The sequence below is a fragment of the Pseudorasbora parva genome, chromosome 1, assembly GCF_024679245.1.
Source record: "Pseudorasbora parva isolate DD20220531a chromosome 1, ASM2467924v1, whole genome shotgun sequence".
Lineage (NCBI taxonomy): Eukaryota > Metazoa > Chordata > Actinopteri > Cypriniformes > Gobionidae > Pseudorasbora > Pseudorasbora parva.
Window position 1 is genome coordinate 31,063,784 of NC_090172.1, and position 21,991 is coordinate 31,085,774.

The 21,991-nt window shown below is 37.2% G+C and overlaps 4 protein-coding genes across 5 annotated transcripts in view; all 4 read left to right on the forward strand.

The window, feature by feature from the left end:
* Nucleotides 1-21,991, forward strand: part of nae1 (nedd8 activating enzyme E1 subunit 1) — a 230,906-nt gene that overhangs the window by 102,579 nt on the left and 106,336 nt on the right. The gene's annotated exons all lie outside the window — the stretch shown is intronic.
* Nucleotides 1,391-6,262, forward strand: ciao2b (cytosolic iron-sulfur assembly component 2B). Its single transcript, XM_067437818.1, has 5 exons — nt 1,391-1,626; nt 1,794-1,873; nt 2,045-2,170; nt 2,256-2,301; nt 5,697-6,262. Exons 1-5 carry the CDS (start codon nt 1,500-1,502, stop codon nt 5,795-5,797), a joined length of 480 nt encoding a protein of 159 aa, XP_067293919.1. The 5' UTR covers nt 1,391-1,499; the 3' UTR covers nt 5,798-6,262.
* rrad (Ras-related associated with diabetes) lies at nt 8,455-11,004 on the forward strand. Of its 2 annotated transcripts, none has more exons than XM_067450006.1 (5): nt 8,455-8,604; nt 8,726-9,094; nt 9,290-9,363; nt 9,575-9,779; nt 9,983-11,004. In XM_067450006.1, the coding sequence occupies exons 2-5, from the start codon at nt 8,740-8,742 to the stop codon at nt 10,258-10,260; spliced, it is 912 nt and encodes a 303-aa protein (XP_067306107.1). In that variant the 5' UTR covers nt 8,455-8,604; nt 8,726-8,739; the 3' UTR covers nt 10,261-11,004. The 2 variants fall into 2 exon arrangements, with proteins under 2 accessions (XP_067306107.1, XP_067306104.1); XM_067450003.1 differs by having other exon boundaries at nt 8,512-8,604; nt 8,730-9,094.
* Nucleotides 12,167-21,991, forward strand: part of cdh16 (cadherin 16, KSP-cadherin) — a 55,621-nt gene continuing 45,796 nt past the window's right edge. The window contains exons 1-5 of the mRNA XM_067437932.1: nt 12,167-12,210; nt 12,300-12,395; nt 17,246-17,380; nt 19,754-19,883; nt 21,020-21,178. Coding sequence (XP_067294033.1) covers nt 12,175-12,210; nt 12,300-12,395; nt 17,246-17,380; nt 19,754-19,883; nt 21,020-21,178 — 556 coding nt within the window. The 5' untranslated portion in view covers nt 12,167-12,174. The remainder of the gene's footprint in view (nt 12,211-12,299; nt 12,396-17,245; nt 17,381-19,753; nt 19,884-21,019; nt 21,179-21,991) is intronic.

A 21,991-nucleotide genomic window follows, 5' to 3' on the forward strand; every position in this document is an offset into this window, starting at 1 on the left:
AACATTGTGTAATTTAATAAAGTACACATGGTATTCCATTGTATTGAGTGTCTAAGAAAAAAGCAAATGTTATGAATACAATGAAACAGCAAATTTATTTTAAAAAGCTATTATGAGACATTTATGAGAAAATGTGAACCGCTAACACGTGAATTCTCTAGCAGATAATGCAGATATTTTAATCTCAGAATGGAAAATAACACTATAACTATATGACACAGCACGATACTTTTAATGCGGGCAAAAACAAATAGAAAGTGTGAGCAAACATAACCAGAGGCTGGGGTTTTCAATGCATAGGGATGATTCTTTAAAAAAGTAAATTATACAAACTTTTTTTTAGATTGATTGTAATGTATATATCATCTACTGCTGTATCTACCTAAAGTATTTTGTGCAATTAAATGTAAAGATAAATTATGGCTGTCTAACAATGAGTATTGTCATTAAATGAAATAAAGAAGATTATACCAAACGCTGTCACTGTGATTGTATCGGTTTATAGGATTGCTAGGCTTTGTGTGCTCTGGTAGGCCTACTGAAGATCTATACAGATGCCTAACAATTAAAGTCAAAAGGCTCGTTATAACTGGACTAAGCATTGATCACTGTTAAATCAAGGTTATACTTTCAAGGTTGACAAACAATGTGAGCATCTGCTTAACCTGCATATGTAAATGCATACAGTAGGCTTTGCCCATGTAGGATGAGAGTCTTCAGCTGTATAAGTTATTCATATGCAGCCTACTGTACATCACAGAAATGTAAAACTGCTTCAATGTACTACCACCCCTCTTTGTTTTGAGAAAAATTATTGTTATTTTTCCCTTGCAAAAACAAAATCAAATTTGCACTGGAAAATTGTCCTGGTCCATGAGGTCGTTCTGTGCAATGACAATTAATGTGAGCTATTTTTTGCCTAAATCTCAGATACAATGTTGCAGATAGGCTTACAGCCTAATGGGAAATGCTGAAAATATCACACAAATTTGTATTGTTAAAATTGATCAGATCAACCACTTTTCATATGCTGAACATGTAGGCTATGATGGAATTTGGGGTTAGTGTTTTAACTCAGTTTAAATAGCCTATAAAACCACTGCAAGGAAATCTTCTTCTTCTTCTTCTTCTTCTTCTTCTTCTTCTTCTTCTTCTTCTTCTTCTTCTTCTTCTTCTTCTTCTTCTTCTTCTTCTTATCTTCTTCTTCTTCTTCTTCATATTATTATTATTATTATTATTATTATTATTATTATTATTATTATTATTATTATTGTCGTTGTTGTTGGTGTTTTTGTTTTTGTTGTTGTTATCTATAGCCTACGACGGCAAAACATTGCAAGAAAACTGTCAGACTTTTATATTTAAAACTTTTATTTTAAAAAGCGTTGATACTGTTTCCGTGTTTTGTTGCGTGGCTTCCGGCTGATTTGGTTTAGCTGCGTATTTCGTAGTTTACATAATTCTTCTATTATTCTTTCGTTGAGTGGATAACGTTAATAATGTCAGGGGGAACTCGACTAGAAAACGCCAATCCTCTGATATTTCAACGATCCGGAGAAAGACTCCTAACTGCCACTGATGAAGATGAGAATGTAGCGGACCCCATCGATGACAGAGAAATCTTCGATATCCTTTTTAAAATACACGACTCTCGCTAATGTGTCATGTCAGGCCTGTTGTTTTCAATGATATACCATGATGACAGTTATTCTTATCAAACTGCTATAGTTCAGAACCCTCAATTTAATGCATTTGGATACTTTGAATCAGACCTTAACTTAATTAATAATTACATCTAATCAGATCGATCAATGATCCTGAGCACCCACTGTCCCTCGAAGAACTAAATGTCGTGGAACAAGTGCGCGTCAATGTGAGTCTGTCTGTCTGTCTGTCTGTCTGTCTGTCTGTCTGTCTATCTATCTATCTATCTATCTATCTATCTATCTATCTATCTATCTATCTATCTATCTATCTATCTATCTATCTATCTATCTATCTATCTATCAATCAATCAATCAATCATGTTTTTGTCTCTGAGTAGGTGGATGATCAGGGAAGCACAGTGTCTGTTGAGTTCACACCGACCATCCCGCACTGCAGTATGGCCACACTCATTGGCCTGTCTATCAAAGTCAAGCTTCTGCGCTCCCTACCTGACAGATTTAAGGTAAATTACTAAGCAGACAAACACTGGCTTATATTAGGTTTTAGATTTCCCATAAGTCATTAGTCTTTTGCATTTTTGTTGTTAGATTGACGTTCACATCACACCTGGCACCCATGCCTCAGAGGATGCAGGTAAACATTTATTCTAAAATGACATACAGTATGTAATAATAGTCTAGTCCAAAGGGGTTTCTAGGATTTTCATTTTAGGGGGGCTCAGCCCCCAGTGAGGGTAGGCCTGTAGAAAAAATGGTAACACTATTTAGTTTAGGGTCCAAATTGCGGTATTAACTAATAGCTTACAAACATGCATATCCAGAACATATTGGCTGTTTATCATTACTTATGAAGCAAATATTAACACCTTACTGCATGGCCCTACTGTACATGCATTAATCGTAGCCTACCCAATAATGTAGGCAGGTTTATAGATCCCAAATGTTAGGGGGTTCGGGAGCATGCTCCCCTGATAAATTTTTTTGATTTCTTTGATCTACATATGTGCATTTTAAGATGTTCTGAAGGCCAAAAAATTAGATAACAATAGCTTGAAAACCATGTCACTGGGCAGTAGATTATTTGTCTTTCTTATCTGCACATCTCTCTTTTTCTCTGTTTTTATCTTGCCCTGTCTCTTCCCCTCATAACGCTGAGCTTTGACTGATATAGCTTTGTTCCGTTTCTGTCAGTGAATAAAGTAAACATGTGGTTTACATATACTGATATTTATATGTTTCATGATTCATTTTCTTAGACACGTTAATTTACCGTTTTTTAAAGTTTTAAGTTTATTAAATTTACAATATGAACACATTACTAATGCCCAATACAGGCTGAAAAGAGCTGAGTTTTTTTATTTACTGAATGTTACAAATGGAATTATATTAATTTACAATATATACACATTCATTATTAATCTAATGCCTTATCTGATGAAAATGGCTTTGATAATATTTCTTGTTCGTTAAGGCCTACATTATGAATCGCATTATGAAACGCAAAATTAGACAAAAGTTTATTCATTTGCCTAAATATTTTTTCTTTTGTTTAACATTTCTGAATTAAAGCAGCAGCTGTCAAACATGAATGTTTAGTTTAGCTGCTTACATTTATCTTACTTGACGTAGAGTTGCGCTGCTAAAATGTGCGCTCAATCTCAGCAGTTTCTGTGTGAACATTCTATGTGAGCCTACTCTGATTTGATTGGTTTTATCAAATATTTTCATTGACGAGCGATGGCAGACCAATGGCACTCAGATTTACACACACACACACACACACACACACACACACACACACACACACAGACACCTCTGCTTCTGACGTGCATTGCGCTCTGCTCAGAGCCGCTGCGGATTGGAGAGACAGACTAAAAATGTGACGAAGCCTCCCGCCAGTTTCATATGTTTTAAAGGTTAATCACATATTTTTAGGGGCGCTGAGGCATAAGTTAAGGGGGGCTGAAGCCTAAAACCCCTAAAAAGGGCCTAGCGACGCCCATGGTCTAGTCTGAAAATGTTTTTTCATCTTTAGACAAACATAACTATGTATACTGTATGTATATGTGATTAAAGAAAGATGGCCGTAAAATAAATCCTTTTGATATTTATCTAACCTTTCATTGAAGTAAAACAATCGAAAGTAGGGGATTACATTATGGAATAAAGGTTTTTCTCTAAAACATGTCAGTCACAATTACGGGCACCCCTAGAAATTCTTATGAGTAAAATATATCTGAAGTATATTCCTATTTATATATATATATATAAAAAAAAATTGCACACCAGGGTAGGAACATGAAATTGTCTAGCCATGACTTCTTGTTTCTCAAGAGTATAAGGAAACACAAAGTTTAAATTTCTTTAATCATCCATCAGTGACTAAAATCACAGCATATTGTTCTGATGTGCAGCAAAAAAAATCACAAAATAGAAAGTGGCTGAAGGAAAACAGCTAAAGCATTGACAGTCCCCATTTTCATCATTGGGGCAATAATTAAGAAGCTCAAATCAACTAAAGATGTTATGAATCTTCCTGGAAGCGGTGTGTGTCTGTCTTATCCTAATGCATGGCGAGGAGGATCGTTTGAGTGGCCAAAGATCCAAAAATCACTTCACAATCAAGTTCCAGTCATCTCTGAAAACTGGAAGCCCTGAACGGCCATGGATATTTATGTCGTGACCACAAGTTAATTTCCTTGTGATATTTTATTCAGCAGCCTAAATAACTGTTAGTTTGCCACATTGTGTCACTCTATGTATATAGCCTATCGATAAGAAATGTGATGTATAGCCTATGTAAAGATGTGTAGCAGCCTTCAGTGATACTGTGTATTTACATCTATTGCATTTTGTACATTTCTTTGTAACAAACCACACACATACACATAACTTCTCAAACAGCATCCTGAGATGAATGATATCAACTGGATTAAACGTTTGTGTTTTTAGAAATATGGAGTAGGCCTACTGCACCTCTTTTTAATGGAATAGCATGGCTAGCAGGAATGCACATGATACCAGTCACAGCCTATCCTACAGGATACTATAATAATGAGGAAATTAAAATGGTCTAAATCGAACTAAACGATTTTTAGAATATTTACAAAATAATCTGCCACCCTTCTGAAGACACTCCCCCTGCTCTTTTGATCATTAAACATGTTAATAACACAAATAAAATGTTTATTAAGCAAAGCAAAGATTTTACTGAAAAATCCAGCGCACTGTTTATCCGGTGATAAGATGCGCGTGAAAGTTGTGTTCGTTGCTACAGCAACAGTAGACTCCGGGTGCAGTGCAGCGTTTCAGAATGAAACTCGTTATCACGAGAAAACAACTTTTGTTATCTCGAGATCACAGGAAAATGAACTTGTGATCACGACATAAGACAGAAAAAAAATATCCATGGCCGTTCAGGGCTTCCATGGTTTTCAGACATGACTGAAACTTCAATTAGGACCGCATTCTATGGTTAGGAATTTTGAAATGTTGGACTTAATTTTCTGCCAGAGGTCCTGGACATCTTGTTCAGAAACGTAGCATCATGGCCGTGGTTGAATCTTCTATCAGAACAATTATCCCAAAAAAAAACAGTTCCCTGACGTGAACCTTATTGAAAATGAGTGGGTGAACTGAACAGAAGAAGCGCCAACCTGGAGCTGGGAATCGGGAGAGATTCTATATGGAGGAATGGTTTCCGATATCATGTCAGGAGTTTTACAAACTCATGAGGCATTACAAAAGAAGTCTCAGAGCTGTTATCTTCAAAAAAGAAGGTTGCAATAATTATTTAATAAAAAGGTGCCAATAATTGTGCCTAATGTTTTTCGGAGACATTCGGAATGTTTTCGGAACATTTTCCTCGCATGCAAAATATATAATAATCAGTGTGCAGAAGGCATGTTGTAGATTGTGTGCAACAGTTTTTTCAGCAAGTACAGTAGGCTTTATGAGTTAATGTACAATACACTTACACAGTACCATGTTCCGTTTTTTTATAATATGTTGTGTTTTTTTCTACTCCAGTCAATAAGCAGCTTGCTGACAAAGAGCGAGTGGCAGCAGCTCTGGAAAACTCTCAGCTTCTGGAGGTGGTTAACCAGTGTCTGTCCACCAGAAGCATGTGATCAAATGAATCCTGCCTCTCTTGGGCGCTCCATTGACAAGTCATCTTGGTTGAACTCCTACTGGACAGCCAGAGTTGTGTGATGATGATGATAATAATAATAATAATGTGAGCACCCTTATCTTTATTATTATTGTGTTGGAAGATTGGTTAGTACTTCTAAAGTGAGAGATCCATCCAAGTTGAGTTAAAAAGTTGTCAGGAAAGGACACAACAGAGAATATAATATATGTGAAAACAGAATTAGTTTTTCTGTTATGTGGATACAGAACTGTCATATTTTTGTGAATATGTACAAAATATGAACTTTTAATAGTAGTCTCATTTTGACACAGCATCCTTTTAGAAAGTTTTCAAAAATAATATCTTATTGATCAAAATGGAGAATGTGTACAACAGAAATGGTTTGCACTGTTTTGTTTTTTACATTGTTTTTGCCAAATAAACAAAAAAAATAGAAAATCGATTTTGTGTGTTTAAGAAAAAGTTTAAGCACTTATCAATAAGCAAACAATATTTTTCCACGGTTGATTTTTGCAGAGGAGTGCAATGATTTTTACAGTAATCTGATTTATTTTCTTGCATAAACTTGATTGAAAGATAAGAAAGTTATGAAAAGCTTTTTTTAATTTATTTTTAAGTGTAGGCCTAATTTGTTTACTGTCATATACATATTTAATTTCTCCAGATAAATCAAATACTGATTTACTGGTACATGGATAGAGCATTATACATAATTATCTTTACCCTAGACACTTACTCAATTTAGCAAGTTACTTACCTGTGTTATAATTAAGTTATAATTAAAACTTAGATAATCCAGAGTCTGTCTAAGCTAAGAACAATAGGTCGCAGAGTCTATTTGGATAACACTTGTTTGGCTTTCAAGTCATAAAAAGTGCTTTCTCTGGCATGCATTAAAAATGCATGATAGATACTGTTTCATGTAATAGAATTCTTATTCAATAGTCTTTTTATAAATTACCAGACTAGCTAAAGTTGCAGGTCTTTTTTGGTCCTGTCATAAAATACCGAACTTTCAGATATATTTTTTGTTTGTTATTGTGCATCTATAAGTAGAAAGGACATATGTCAGTTCACAGCACAAAATAGACTGCATATATTGTCTGAATAAAACAGTACGATGTAATCGATGCAATGCATCAACTAGCTGTGATCTCCAACATTTATTTTGCTTATGGCTATTTTTTATGCATAACAGGCATCTATTCCTTGGCATAATAGGTGAATTTTAGCAGCTAGAGCAGGATAAAATAAGTATTTGAACACCCTGCTATTTTGCAAGTTCTCCCACTTGGAAATCATGGAGGGGTCTGGAATTGTCATAGTAGGTGCATGTCCGCTGTGAGAGACATAATCTAAAAAAAAATAATTAAAAAAAACATGATTTCCAAGTGGAAGAATTTGTAAAATAGCCGGGTGTTCAAATACTTATTTTCCTCACTCTACATATAAAAAAAATCCCATAACTATGGCAAGTTATTACAATGCATAAACATTGTCCACAGTGGTCAGCTCAGCTCAGTGTGGGTAAAATAACAGTGGTGCCTATAAAAAAATATCTGAATATTCTAAATATGACGAATTTGTCTGATTTATACCTATCACTTGCCACTAGATGGCAACATTGACCTAACTAAATGCAATCCAACAACGTAATAAAAGGCTAGTTTTGCCCTTGAAAATGACAGGATGTCTAAAAGAAATTAAATAAAAAGAAAATGCGTAGGCATACGTGATGAGATCTTAGTGACCGTTTTAACTGTATGTCATGAAATAATTACATTCACAGACATTTAAATTTTGTTTTGTAAAATACTGATAATAAAAGGAGCTACAAAAAAGCATATGATAACTTAAAATGTACAATTTAAAATAACTTAAAAATATAAATACAGTGCACAAATAGCCACACAAACATAAAAACATCAGAATAACACTAGTTTGTTTCTATTTTCACCAAATGTGTGCGTGTGTGTGTGTGTGTGTGTGTGTGTGTGTGTGTGTGTGTGTGTGTGTGTGTGTGTGTGTGTGTGTGTGTGTGTGTGTGTGTGTGTGTGTGTGAGAGAGAGAGAGAGAGAGAGAGAGAGAGAGAGAGAGAGAGAGAGAGAGAGAGATTTGATACATTCTAAATTTAAAAGAAAATTATGAGGAAAAACTCTTCTCTGAGTCTGTAGGATGTTGATCAATACCCTATCAAAAATAAAATAAAAATAGGCTAAAAACCTAAAGCTTTCTTGCCGTGAGGATACCCCTATGACATTTCTAAAACATTTGACTGCGAAATTACATGTAGGCTAATATAATTGAAATATATTTGACCATATATGGTTAGGATTTTTACAGTGCAGTGGTGCTCTGGCTGGGAGATATTAAACGAGCAAGATGTCTGTTTTAGAATGAAAGAATGCCGTGATTTTCACGAAACATTGGCTGACGAGGAACGCATTTCGTGCCTGTAGTGAAGCTAGGCGGAACCTGATTCAGCCCATCGTCCATGACATGCATTACACGCGCAGGGGTGGGAAGACCCTCTCTGCTGGACGCCCTCGCAAAAATTGTGAATCGCACGCGCTGGATTTCGCCCCTCCCTCAAAATGATGTTACTACTATAAGAGAGAGTGATTCTCCGAGGCAAGCCCTCCCTCGGCCTGACGTCACTCACTCGCATAAATAAAGGGATCCGTATCGTCAGAGATTATAAGCGAAACCCTCAGAGGAAGAGTAAGGGAGTTAAAACGGAATAACTGGAATTTTGACATTGAACGGACACAGGCGCACTCACATGTAAGTATAAATTTGATGCGTTTTCAAATCTATGTAGGCTACTTATTGTCAGTGTATATTAGTGTGTATAATAAAGTATCGTTATAGTAGCCTACAGTCGTTATAATATAGTTCTACACAGACAGGTTTGGAGTCATGACTTTGAACAAAGGAGACAAGTTGAGGAACATGGATAAGAGGAGAGGTAGCATGCCGTTTCCTCTCCACCTGCAGAACTTGCACAGAAGGAGCATGCCGGTGGACGACCGAGAGCTGCACTCGATGCCCGAGACTCAGCCCACCGAGCTGTCCAGCCTCATGCGCTTCAGTCCGGGAGAGCAGCACAGGAACAGCTGCGTTTCCGACTCCTCCGACTCGGTCATCTCCTCCGGCAGCGATTCAGACAGCCAGGTCTACAAGGTGGTCCTGCTGGGCGAGCACGGCGTTGGGAAGTCGAGTTTGGCGAGAATATTTGGTGGAGTTGAAGACAGTAGCGACTGCGAGGAAACGGGTAAGTTAAATGCCTTGATTTCCTCTGCTCGGTTTAAGATTTAGCCTACCCTTAAGACTAATCATGTCAGAAGATGTTAAATGTGTACAGTCTTCAGGCAGCATCTGTCTTAGTGATGTGGTGCTTTTTTAATAGACCTAATAACTAGATATGTGTAGTATTATCGTGTGCTTATGTATCGCACTTTCATTTCAGGAAACACATATGACAGATCCCTTGTGGTTGATGATGAGGAGACGTCAATCCTTCTCTATGATATATGGGAACAGGTAAGCAATGAACTCTGAGAGCAATATTTATTCACTTATTAATTTTTAAATGAATTTGAAGAAATAAGCCTACCATTTTAAATCAAATAATTACAAATAATAAAATAAATTAAATATTTAAAATAAATTAAAATAAAAACATAAAAAAATGGAATGGCATTGTCATCACTATAAACTTGGCACTGTATAACCGTCCAATTCATTCCCACAGGATAACAGCCAGTGGCTGAAAGATCAATGTATGCGCATGGGAGATGCCTATATCATCGTGTACTCGGTGACAGACAAGTCCAGCTTTGAGAAAGCTTCAGAGCTACGGATCCAGCTGCGCAGAGCTCGGCAGTCCGAAAACATCCCCATCATTCTGGTGGGAAACAAGAGTGACTTGGTGCGGTCCCGAGAAGTTTCTGTAGATGGTAAGATCTCCTCTATATTAAATATGGCATGTAGAAACAGCATCTGGTTGGAGCCATGTTGTAAATGTTTTGGATAAAGTACTCATCTCTCCTGAGCTTTGAGAAACAGCCAGGAGGCATATAGTAATGATGACACTGTAGCCTCAGTCCCTATGGTAATGGAGTTATTGCTTACCTGCATCTATTTTTCCTCGTCTCTGTAGAGGGCAGTGCCTGTGCCGTTGTGTTTGACTGCAAGTTCATTGAGACCTCAGCCTCCCTGCATCACAATGTGCGTGACCTCTTCGAGGGCATCGTGCGGCAAATCCGCCTCCGCAAGGACAGCAAGGAAGAGAACGCCCGCCGCATGGCCAACTGCAAGCGGCGCGAGAGCATCAGCAAAAAGGCCAAACGTTTCCTGGGCCGTATGGTGGCCCGGAAGAACAAGAAGATGGCCTTTAGACAGAAGTCCAAATCCTGTCACGACCTGTCAGTGCTTTAAACAACTGGACTAATATGCCCTCCGATACCCACGACCAGAAGCTGTGTTTTTAATGCTAATATAAGGACTATTTAGCTGTACAGACAAATATGAACTTGTTTTGTAAAAGAGATTATATATGAAACAAAACTGACAAATCATGTTGATTATGTTGACCGGCATGAAGCTTTTTATTGTTACATTACTTTTGTTTCGTTTACGTTTCGTTGCCTTAATATGTATAGTTGTCAAATTCTACGCAGCATGTAAATAGGAAGTGAATCCACAAATCACAATGTCCCCTTGGTTATGGTTACGTTGCAGAAAGGCAAAATAAATAGATTATTTTCCTTAGGTGCACTACAGCTGTATCAGATGTGGAATGCACATGTGTGCACGTCTAGGGGATGAGCACAAGTCATTTTTCTTGTTGAAATATCATATGGAATCTAATGTTACTTGAAACTGAGTGCGCAGGTTCGTAACTCAGCCAAGACACTGAACTAGAAGATTTGGGGTTTTTTGGGGTGGGGTAGGGTAGGGTAAGAGGCAATATAAATACTAAGTTTCAATACAAGAGGTCTGACATATGGCTATACTTCAACATCTATGCTCCATGTGCAAATGAATGACATAGAAGCAATAAATTATGTGTTGTGAGCTGTTTTTAAAAAAGTTTGATTTGCACTTAATGGCATTTAATATTATTGAGTTGTTAATTTTGTTACATGTTTACAATTGTTTTATAATAAACTAAAAAATACAATCTGATTTTACATGGCGTTCTTTCTACAAACACAAACGTGAGGCTGTAATACCGTGTAATTTATTCCGCCATACATATGCAGGCCAAGGACTTGTTAGTCAGATGTATAATTGGAGGAAACAAGGTAGTTAAAGGTTTTCTCAGACAAATTAAGAAAGCTAATCATTAATCAGATACCAAGCAGATGCAATGCTCTTCTAACACTCAAAGCCATTCTCAATTTCGCTCACGGGAAGTGTGGACGGGAGGTAAGAGTTGCTTTTATTAAACTATATTTGATCAGATTAAACAGGAAAAGCGAGTATGAGATTTTTCTGTAGCTGTCACTCTTCACCCTGACGTTAATTCGGAGATTTGTGTTGTCTTTATTGCAGTATCTTTATTTAGGCCTATCGTTTTTTTATTATTATTTGTTTGTTCGTTTGTTTGTTTTTGCGAAAGTTGATTGGGACACTTTTTCCCAGTCATCTCAATGGTAAAAGAGTCCCAATCAACCATCATATATTGTATGTATGTATACATATATATATAGGCCTATTTCAGTTTCCATTCAATTTCCATCCAGTATCTGTTTCCATTGATGCGCTGGGTACGATTTATCCTTTTCTGACTGAAACGGGTATGCCGGATATTCTTTTTTATGCCTTAAAAGTAGCATATATTTAAAATAATAATTGGCTAATAATATATATATATTTTTAAACCCTTAGCCTAAATCGTGTAGCTGCCCCTGAAAAAAAAGTTTTTAGAACTAACTCGCGTGATGTTACATTAATGAGATGTGAGTTGAACATTAACTGGAGAAAAAGGTGATGGCACGATTCGTTCCCCTTAACCAATCATATTCTCTCAAGGGTGCATCCAGGTTTTTAGTTTTTTTAGTTTTTTAGTTTTACAGTCTGAGAAATACACTACAATACGATTCTAAGTCACGAACCTACTCATGAACTAGGTCTGTATTAGGCCTACTCTTGGCAAAAAAAAAAAAAAAAAACACTAATCTAAACCTGAAAAGCAAATCCAGAAGAGTCTATTTCTATCTTCATCTCTTCTCTGAACAAAACTTTAGCTTGAACTTTAAAGCAAACGCATAAATAAGCTGCTCTCATAAGCATAAATGCTAAAATTATGTTGTTTTTGTGTTAGGCATGAAGGCCGCTGTTGGATCGATGGAATCTCTGAGTGCTTGCGTTATTGCACTGAGCGTAAGTTCTCTTGACCTTTTTGTCTGAAATATATAAATGTTTATCACTCACCATGATTTAACTTTGCAATTAATTGCTTTCTATTTTAGGTGCTGACTCAAAACATTTTGCTTTCTGAGACTGCTCATCTTAAAATTGGTGTTCCTGAAAACTATGACGGTATTTTCCCATGGTACCTCACCAAGGTGAGTTATTTCTGTAAGGTGACAAAATGTCTTTGGAAAGTTTACATATTAGTAGAAGATTTAGCTTGGCTTATTTTGGGTATATTTGTGTACAGTAATATATATATATATATATATATATATATATATATATATATATATATATATATATATATATATATATATATATATATATATATATATATATATATATATATATATATATATATTACTTTCATTTGTTTGAGCCTTCATTTGTTTGAGCTTCACTCCGTCTATACACTTGCACAGGCAATTATTATTGTTACTATTATTGTTATACATATTTATTTTCTTTTCATATATATATATATATATATATATATATATATATATATATATATATATATATATATATATATATATATATATGAAAAGAAAATAAATTATTAGTAAATTATACAGGCAATTATTATTGTTACTTTTATTGTTATACATATTTGTTTTATTTTCATATATATATATATATATATATATATATATATATATATATATATATATATATATATATATATATATATATATATATATATGAAAAGAAAATAAATATGTATAACAATAATAGTAACAATAATAATTGCCTGTGCAAGTGTGTATAGACGGAGTGAAGCTCAAACAAATGAAGGGGAAGGGCCATCCAAGAGCTGTGAAGGTTAAGAGGAGGTTTTTGCACTTAATACAGGATGATACAGGTTGCCAATTTGCCTGGCAATGGTTTTGTTGACTATGCTGATGAAAAGGGCATTGCCGTAATCAAGATGGGAAATCATGAAGGCAGGTAGAATGTCAGACTCTCATATTACGTATGGTGCAGAGGTGTGCAGTGCGTTTTGCAGTCTAGACCAGATAACTGATGTAATCTTCATCAAATGTGAGATGTAACACCAAGGTTCTGAACATTTTACAAGGCTAAGAATTTTAATAAGCAGTTCTGACATACAAGGCAGCATATTGTCTTTGCTAGAGACTAAAATACCACAAAGATTACTGAGTAAAGGAAATTGCTCTGCCTGTTAGTTATAGACTGTATTTAGTTGGTTAAAATGGACTGTCCTTGTGTTGTATTGCGAATGACTAGAGTTCTGTGAATGTATTAATGAATGCTTCTTAGAGCAATGTAGAGAAGCTACTGAAAAAGCAGGCCATTGAACATGCCATTCAATAAACCCTACATCCCATTTCCCAGAGCACTCAAAACTCAAGGTGTAATTATGAGCAGGCATTCACACACCAACCAGTCATCACCAAACTAAATATGGAGCTCTTGTACAATGCCTTACTTCAAGCCCTGTGTCAGACATCTTTACCAGATGTCGTTTAGTAATAGCCTGGTTGCTTTCCAAAAAGCTTTTCGCTTAGACACTGTAATTGGCGACATTTCTGAAGGACTGTGTTTGGGTCCTAGTGTTTCTTGCTCACCGTTTTCTGCGTTTGACGCCGGCATGCTTTAAAAACAGTCTCTGTACATTGTCCAAATTAAGTATAATGGCCTACATGTGAGTGGGTGGATAATTATCCACACCCTCTATGATCACTGAAAGGACAGAATGATGGCTACATAATATTTGTTTAGGCTTTAAAAAAATAAGTGACAAATGAGGGCTGACGCATTCTTGTATATTTTGTCTTGTTTAGGTGATTGTTTTGTTCTGACTGCAAGGTCCCTAGATAGAATTTATAATTTAAAAACAAAAATGTTTTAATCACAGTCAATCAAAACAAGCAAGCATGGGTTTAAAAGACTATTCCCTGAAATCTTGTGCCGGTGTGTAGGCAGCATATCAGATTGAACAGGCAGGAGAAAGACAAGCTACAAAGTGCCACACGAGTCATGCTGTGTGCAATTAGAGCTTCAATCAATCTTTACCTTTCCTAATAAACACTCTCTGGTATGCTGTTCTAAATATGCAGGGCAAGTATGGAAAAACACTATTCAGAGTTACGTTCCAGGAACTAAACTAAATAATTAAAATTCACTGCCCAGGCAGATGGGAATTGTTGGTATGACACAGGCTAATCTGGCTTGTCTGCTATTTAAGACGTTATCACACTGTACCTAGTATTGGATGTGCCGGTATTGAACGCAAGGGTTTACAATGTGCAGCCTCATGCTCAGCTTAATTCAGAATCTCTGTGTGAATTGGTGTCAGTCACTGAGCCACATACCTGCTGTCAACAGCAGTAGCAATATTCGTTCACAGACATTTAGAGAAGGGGTCAGCCAAACATCAGTCTCACTGACCGCAACACAACCATTTCCCTGTTTACACTAACAGGCATTAATGTGTTCAAGTGGAGCTAATGAATGACCAAGCGGAGCTGTATTTACAAGTGGGAAATTCTGAATTCAAGTTGTGACGTCAAGCATTTTAACTTGAAACACTAGATAATGTAATATACCTATAATCTACATTCAGCAGTGTTGGGTAATTTTACAGGACTAAGTGAAAACCTGGGGACATAACTAAAATGTGTATTTTATATAGCATATTATGGATTTCTTAGGAAAAAATAACGATGGTATGTGGAGTCACATAATGCGAAAAATATATATTCCATGATAAAGTTTAGTTTTAGATACCAGGGATATGTAACAAATGCTATTTTTATGTTTTAAATTATTAAATTTACAATTAGATTGATGATTAATTGATGTTCAGGATCCTTTGGTTAAAGGCACAATATGTGAGATTTTTTTATTGAAATATCCAAAAAACACTTGAACAGTGTTATATATGTTGTTTTGTCTACTTAAATTATCTCAAATGTTTCCAAAAAAAAAGTTTAAATCCAGATAAATAAGTGATTTTAACCAGTACATGGATTGTGTGTTACCTATCAATGATTTCATATCTACCCTTGATTTTGAATGCCTCAGAGAAAAACACTATTTTCTCAAGTGGCTAACATAGAATAATCAGATGCAGCTTTATTTTTAATAACAATATTACAGCTTTTAATGTTTTAAAATTAATTGCATGCCATTTACCAACACAAGCCATCCAGCATTTGATATAATATTAATATCGATAACACATAATATCGATCTAGCTTACTGCAGCTGCCAAATGAATGCGCAGAGTAGTTATAACATAATTTTTAACACAATCAAATGTATCTTAGTATATGGTAAAACAGCGCTGTGTTACGCTTGACCGGAATAAATGGAAGTGGTGACTGTGACATATAAAAGTTCTGCTGCAATCTGAAGTGTAGCTTGCCCACCGTCCATTTTCAAGCGCAGTGGACACATCTAGCAATTTCAATGAAATCTCACTGTAACAAATTGTGGTGGGGTTGCTGTATTGATCAGGTGTGAAAGAGAGAGAAATTAAGAAGACAGACACCAATATGTAGTTCATGTATGACCTGGAAGTATTTACTCAGCAATCGGTGGTGAAAGGTCATCTGTACCGAATATTGTTGTTTACGGAACATGGGTAGTCTACACAAGAGTCTACACTCCAATGTTTACTGAGCCTCCAGAAATGTTCCTCCCTCTCCCACCTCATCCTCCTAAGCCTGCCAGTTCCTCAGCTGGTTTCTGTCAGTCACTCGGCTTATCCACATTTGGCCCCCGGCAGTGTGGGTGGATATGCCTCGGGTCTTCCAGTCCCCAGTTTCGCTTCGGCATAAGGACTGCCTGTCTCTGCTTCCAGCCACAGAGCCCTGGACTCCACCTCGGCCCTCCAACCCAACTGCTCTGCCTTGACTCAACGCTCCATCAGCTCTACCGTGGCCATCATCCCACCATCTCCACTAGGCTCCCTTGTCCCCATGTTTTCACCTTAGTCAGACATCACCGTGGCTCCACCGTGGGATTCCTGGCTACCTGTTGTACCTCTGCCCTTCATCCTTTGGCTCCAACGGGCTCCACCCTCCAGCCTTGGTCCTCTGGACCTGCAGTGTCACCCTGGGTTAGTGTCTCATCGGCTCCTTCTGGGTCTCTAACCTGGCCAGCTCAACCACAGGAGATCATGTTCCATCACCCAGGCCTCCACCATGGCTCCTCCCGACTGCGACTCTACCTTTGAACATTGTACTGGCTTTGGCCTGGGTCACATCTGGCTCCTTCTGCTCCTGTCTCTGCCTACCCTCCAAACACACATGGGCGGTTGTGTTTGTCCTTGTTGTGTGTTTTTACTTCTGTCCTCTTCCACACAGGATTATGTTTTATTCACTGTGTTTTAGTTCTGTTTTTCTGTGACCTTGTTTCCCAGTGTCAGTTTCATTCTCTCTCTGTGTGTGTGTGTGTGTGTGTGTGTGTGTGTGTGTGTGTGTGTGTGTGTGTGTGTGTGTGTGTGTGTGTGTGTGTGTGCGTGCGTGCGTGCGCGCGCGCACACACACACACACACACACACACACACACACACACACACACACACACACACACACACACACACACACACAGAAACTGACAGTGGGATATGCACTGGCAATTATTTGAATATAGAACATCAAACATGACCTGCGTTGAATGTATACACTACCTGTATTTGAAAAAAAAAGAAAAATCATGCTGCTAAGATAAGAGGGGCAGGGTTTTTGTGATTTTAATATGTGATATGATGACTAGATAGCATTTATATTACATTGAAATCTGATCCCCAACTTTCTCAATAACAAGCAGTTACTGGTAACAAAAGCTTTTACACTTGCTTTTTCAGTGCTTACAACCTCAATTTAAAGCCGAGTGTGAACTGAGCAAGTCTCATACTGTACATAATGCTGTCTGTCAAAACAAACTGATTATTAAAAATACAAAATAATAATTACTATTAAGCCTTTCAGAACCACTTATTACAAATGCATACCATATTTTGATTTGACAGTTGCTGGATCTCCCCCTGACCTATTCTGATCTGACTGTGAGTGGTGATGATGAAGGGATTTTTGGGGTGGAGTCAGGCTTCCTGTATGCCCTTAAACCTCTGGACAGAGAGAAGCAGCCATCCTACTCCTTGCAGGTGCAAAAATCATAAAGAAACTTAAAAATCAATTTTAATTTTTACGTTGCTAGGTTGAAGAAATCAGGATACGCTTAAATCTCTCTCTCTCTCTCTCTCTCTCTCTCTCTCTCTCTCTCTCTCTCTCTCTCTCTCTCTCTCTCTCTCTCTCTCTCTTTTACACTGGAGTGTCTCTCAATTTCTTTTTACCTTTTGCTGTTACAGAAGTAGTAAAATGCATAAGTAACAAGATGTATGTACAGTCGAACCAAAATGTATTCAGACACCTTCAACATTTCTCATATTATCACAGTTTATTCGCTAAAGTTTAGAAAATGGTAATAAAATATGAAAATAAATCAAGCTTATAGCATCATTTCTGGCAGGTCATGTTAGTTAAACATAAGTCATGTACATTTAATATGAACATTAAGGGGGGGGGGGGGGTGAAATGCTGTTTCATGCATACTGAGCTTTTTACACTGTTAAAGACTTGGATTCCCATCCTAAACATAGACAAAGTTTCAAAAACTAATGTTGGACGTTTGATGGAGTATTTCTGTGTCAAACATACTCCTTCCGGTTTCTCACAAGTTTTAGAGAGTTTTTTTAGAGTATGGGTCGACTTGATGTTAATATCTCGCTCTAGTCACAGGTGCGCGCACGTGTGACTAGAGCGAGAGAGGAAATGCACGCCCATAAACACTGCTCTCAAGCTGCAGATCCAGGCGTCCGTGAACACTTATGTGGCGCCGCGCTTCTCTTTATTCCTATGGATGACGTCGAGCGACTTCAACACTTCAGCACAGCATTCCGGGAAGGCAGCGCTGCATTTGAACCGATTTGAACACAGAAATGACGGGAAGCTTCAAACCATCGCTTCAGTCGCGTCTCAAAGTGGATTTCCACGCCACTGCTGTCACAGGACTTTACCAAATCATACCAAAGAAGTGTGTTTTTGACGGAGCGGCCCCAGCGATAAAGGTTCGGTCATGCTTTGGAAGCAGCCGGTGAGTAAATCTGCTTCAAATTTTCTGTGCTGTTGGCTACCGTCGTGTGAGTAAACATCAGTAAACGACACGATCGCGTGCTTCGTCATTCAAATACGCTAACGGTTACTCCATTGTTGTTCTCTGTATAACATTACACTAGTCTGACGTGCAAAACCGTTTTGCTTGCTACATATAAGGTCTAGTCGCATACAATAGTCCATAAACCGAATCATGTCCTCATAAACTGCGAGTAAAGACACACAAATGTTGACAGGCCACTAAATACAGTACATACCACAGAGACGGACGTCCTGCTGTTGCTGTTTCTCCTGTTCAATTTATTTCTGCCTCAGATTTGATTCTGGATCATTATCTGTATTAGCTGAGATCGATAGCCATGGGTTTCTCAACGCTTGAGGACGTCACCGCTTTGTTCGCGATCGTCATTCTTTAGCCCCGCCCACTCGATACGCCTCCAGCCGCTCGTTTTTTTTCCGGAAAGACTCGGTACAGCCCATATTTCTTTTATATATATAATAAAACTAAAGACTTTTCGGAGATATGAAGGATGCAATACTACTCTATAAGTACTCAAGATTGACATGAGATTGACTGAAACTGAGTGTTTCACCCCCCCTTTAAGGATATCTGCAAAACATTGTTGGTTCTGTTCTGTTTACCCTAAGGGAGTTTATCACTGTTCTCTCTGCTCTTAGCCATGCTAGGCTGCATGGATATTCAAGGAGTTCTTACCCAGAATGGAACCATACCACCAGAACAATTTCATCTCATTATCATCTTGATAATATCAAATAACTTTGATAGAAAGGTGTGCAATGGATTACAATCAACCAATCAGCTTTCAACTATTGAATTTAAGTACACAATTAGATAATACCAATTTAGGTCAACCAATTACCAAATAATGCTTGATTTGTTCAGTCTGTGGTGTGAACGTACACTTAAGCAAAACATGGTCAGGTCAAAGTGTCTGAATAATTTTGGTCCCATTTAAAATATAATAATTTTACTAGTAGTCCACTGTATGAAGAATTTGTGGGTATATTATGTCACAGTTTACTTTATTTGGCTATCCTCACTTACATTAACTATAGCGTCCTGGGCCCAATATAACTAAATTAAATATATAAAAATATATAAAATAATATCTGGTGTCTGAATATTTTTTTATAATTTGACTGTAAATTCAGCATTGACTGCTACACGTCTTGACTCCCTAATGGTCAAATGAAACCTACACCACTTAGATAATTTGATACAATTTTAGCATGTTAAAATAACGAATGCTGACGAAAATCACGCTGACCAACGTGACACATAAAGGTTTGAGCTCTAATAAGACATGCTGCTTGAGTGTTTTGACCTGAGTGCTTTTTCCCAGGTGTCCTTCACAAAGTCCATGCACACTCAGAGCTTTACTGTCGAGGTGTGCGTCATCGATAAGAACGACAACGTGCCGGTGTTCTTGGTAGAGAGCATGAGAGGCAGTGTGCAGCTGGGGCTTCTCAAAGGTGGGTGGAGAGTACTCAGCAGGTCTGCGTCAGAGAACTTCCTCTGCTTGATGCTTTTCTTAATTGCCTTGACTTTTTCTTAAATTTTACAGCCGTGAGATGCTAAATCTGATAAACTGTTTGTCTGAATGTCACACATTTCCTACACCACACCATAAATTAGAGCAGAGAATATTAGCTTTTTTCCCCTTTTACTTTCAATGATAAGACACACGGAGAGCTTTTTTATTCATGTTAGACATGCTGACAAGCTTTTTTAACTGTACATCTTCATCACAGATAATAGATCAAATGGACTTAGTGTAAACACTTGAATTTCTTTATGGTTTTCTCAGAAACGCTTGGTTGCTAGTAGAAAGAGTGAATAAGAAGACCAAAATAAAGAATGCTTTTTCTCATTAACGTTCAGAGATTACTCCTCTCTTTTGTTATAAGAACATCAGAAAAGAGAGACTTGTGTACTCTGACCTTAAGAGGCTTCATGCTGAGAAAGAAAACGAACATACTTGAGAAACAAATAAACAAACTGATTCAACGTTTGTTATCAGTGCAGTGAAGTCATCCTCTTGAATATGCATTTGCAATTATTTGACTATAGAACATAATGACATGTGTTGAATGTCAGGCTAGTTGTGAGATTAAAAGCTGTTTCACAATCTCTTGAATGCAATCAAACATTAAGAATAGAACAATTAAAGAAATTTGAATGTATTCTGGTTTCAACAAAATGAAGCTCTATACACAACTGTAACAATGGTTTTGACTAATACGCCATTTAGTAAAAACCTGTGAGAATAAATTTCTCTGAGAATCAATGACTTTGCTTTCAGATGTTGCCATATTGCCAGTCCAGTTCCCCCCTAGCGCTCAATTGTCATTTTCTGTCTCCTCTCATAGTTAATAAAGTGGCCATTTTTGAAATTCTGTTCTGTTTATATGCAAATAACCACCATTTGCTCATCAATCTAAATGTGTCAGTTCATGTAGATTGAATAATGTGATAGAATGTGATAAATTGTGTGTATGTGTGTGTGTGTGTGTGTGTGTGTGTGTGTGTGTGTGTGTGTGTGTGTGTGTGTGTGTGTGTGTGTGTGTGTGTGTGTGTGTGTGTGTGTGTGTGCGCGTCACTGTCACAGGAATCCCGTTCATGCAGGTGGAAGCGCTGGACCGAGACGACCGAAACACTGCCCACGCGGACCTGCGCTTCAGTCTTCTGGACCAGATACCACGCATCCCTGCCAGCCACATGTTCTCCATCGATTCCATCACCGGAGAAGTGTCTCTTACAGAGGATGGTAACTACTGATGCTTGTCTGTGACTAAAATTGAATGATTAGTCTGACTGATGTACTTGGTAAAGAATAAGTCAGTGCATGTCCTAATCACAATGTCATTGCATTGCCCAATCAAATCTTGAAAGACAAATAATACCTTTTTCCTTGTAAATGTTCGACAAGTCATGTTTTTTAAGTGTCTTGGTGTAAACTACATTCCTCATCTGTCTCTCTTTTCAGCTAATAACTTCCTCTTTCATTCAGCCAGTCCAACACGCTCTGCTTATTTCATTGCTAACTCTGCTGTTAACAACATTGCCCCCTTTTTTTTTAAACCACTAAATGAAAATGTCATGACACATGAGTCATCAAGACCCTGTCCCTATCAGGTCAGCTCAGACGATTGTGGTTCAAATGCAACAAGAGCAGCCTGGCATTAGCTCAGACAGACAGAAGGATGAAAACAGAAGCTTAATACGCTCACAGTTTGTACACTGTGTTTAATGTGGCTGTGCAGACAATAAATAGTTTTGCAATGTATGACTTTACTGCTGCATTTGAGTTGCTTCCAGGATATACCTTGTGTTAACAATGCATTAGATAATTTTGTGGAGTAATCTAATGTTGTTACTATAGTTAGGTGATTTTGTCCAATTAACAAAACATGTATTTGATTTACACTACCATCATTCAAACATTTTTGGCTAAATTAGATGTTATATTTAGCAAGTATGCAAAGTTGATTAAAAGTAATAAGTGGTATTTTTGTCTTTCTATTTAAAGAATCCTGAACAAAATATTAAGCTTTTATAAAAATAATAATAAATGTTTCTT

Excerpts from the sequence above, each read along its gene's own strand:
- rrad (XM_067450003.1), top strand. Across the intron at positions 9,364-9,574 it reads TCTATGATATATGGGAACAG|GATAACAGCCAGTGGCTGAA; the intron begins GTAAGCAATGAA and ends TCATTCCCACAG. Across the intron at positions 9,780-9,982 it reads CCGAGAAGTTTCTGTAGATG|AGGGCAGTGCCTGTGCCGTT; the intron begins GTAAGATCTCCT and ends TCGTCTCTGTAG.
- ciao2b (XM_067437818.1), top strand. The coding sequence starts at position 1,500 with ATGTCAGGGGGAACTCGACTAGAAAACGCCAATCCTCTGATATTTCAA. Across the intron at positions 1,627-1,793 it reads CGATGACAGAGAAATCTTCG|ATCTAATCAGATCGATCAAT; the intron begins ATATCCTTTTTA and ends ATTAATAATTAC. Across the intron at positions 2,302-5,696 it reads CCATGCCTCAGAGGATGCAG|TCAATAAGCAGCTTGCTGAC; the intron begins GTAAACATTTAT and ends TTTCTACTCCAG.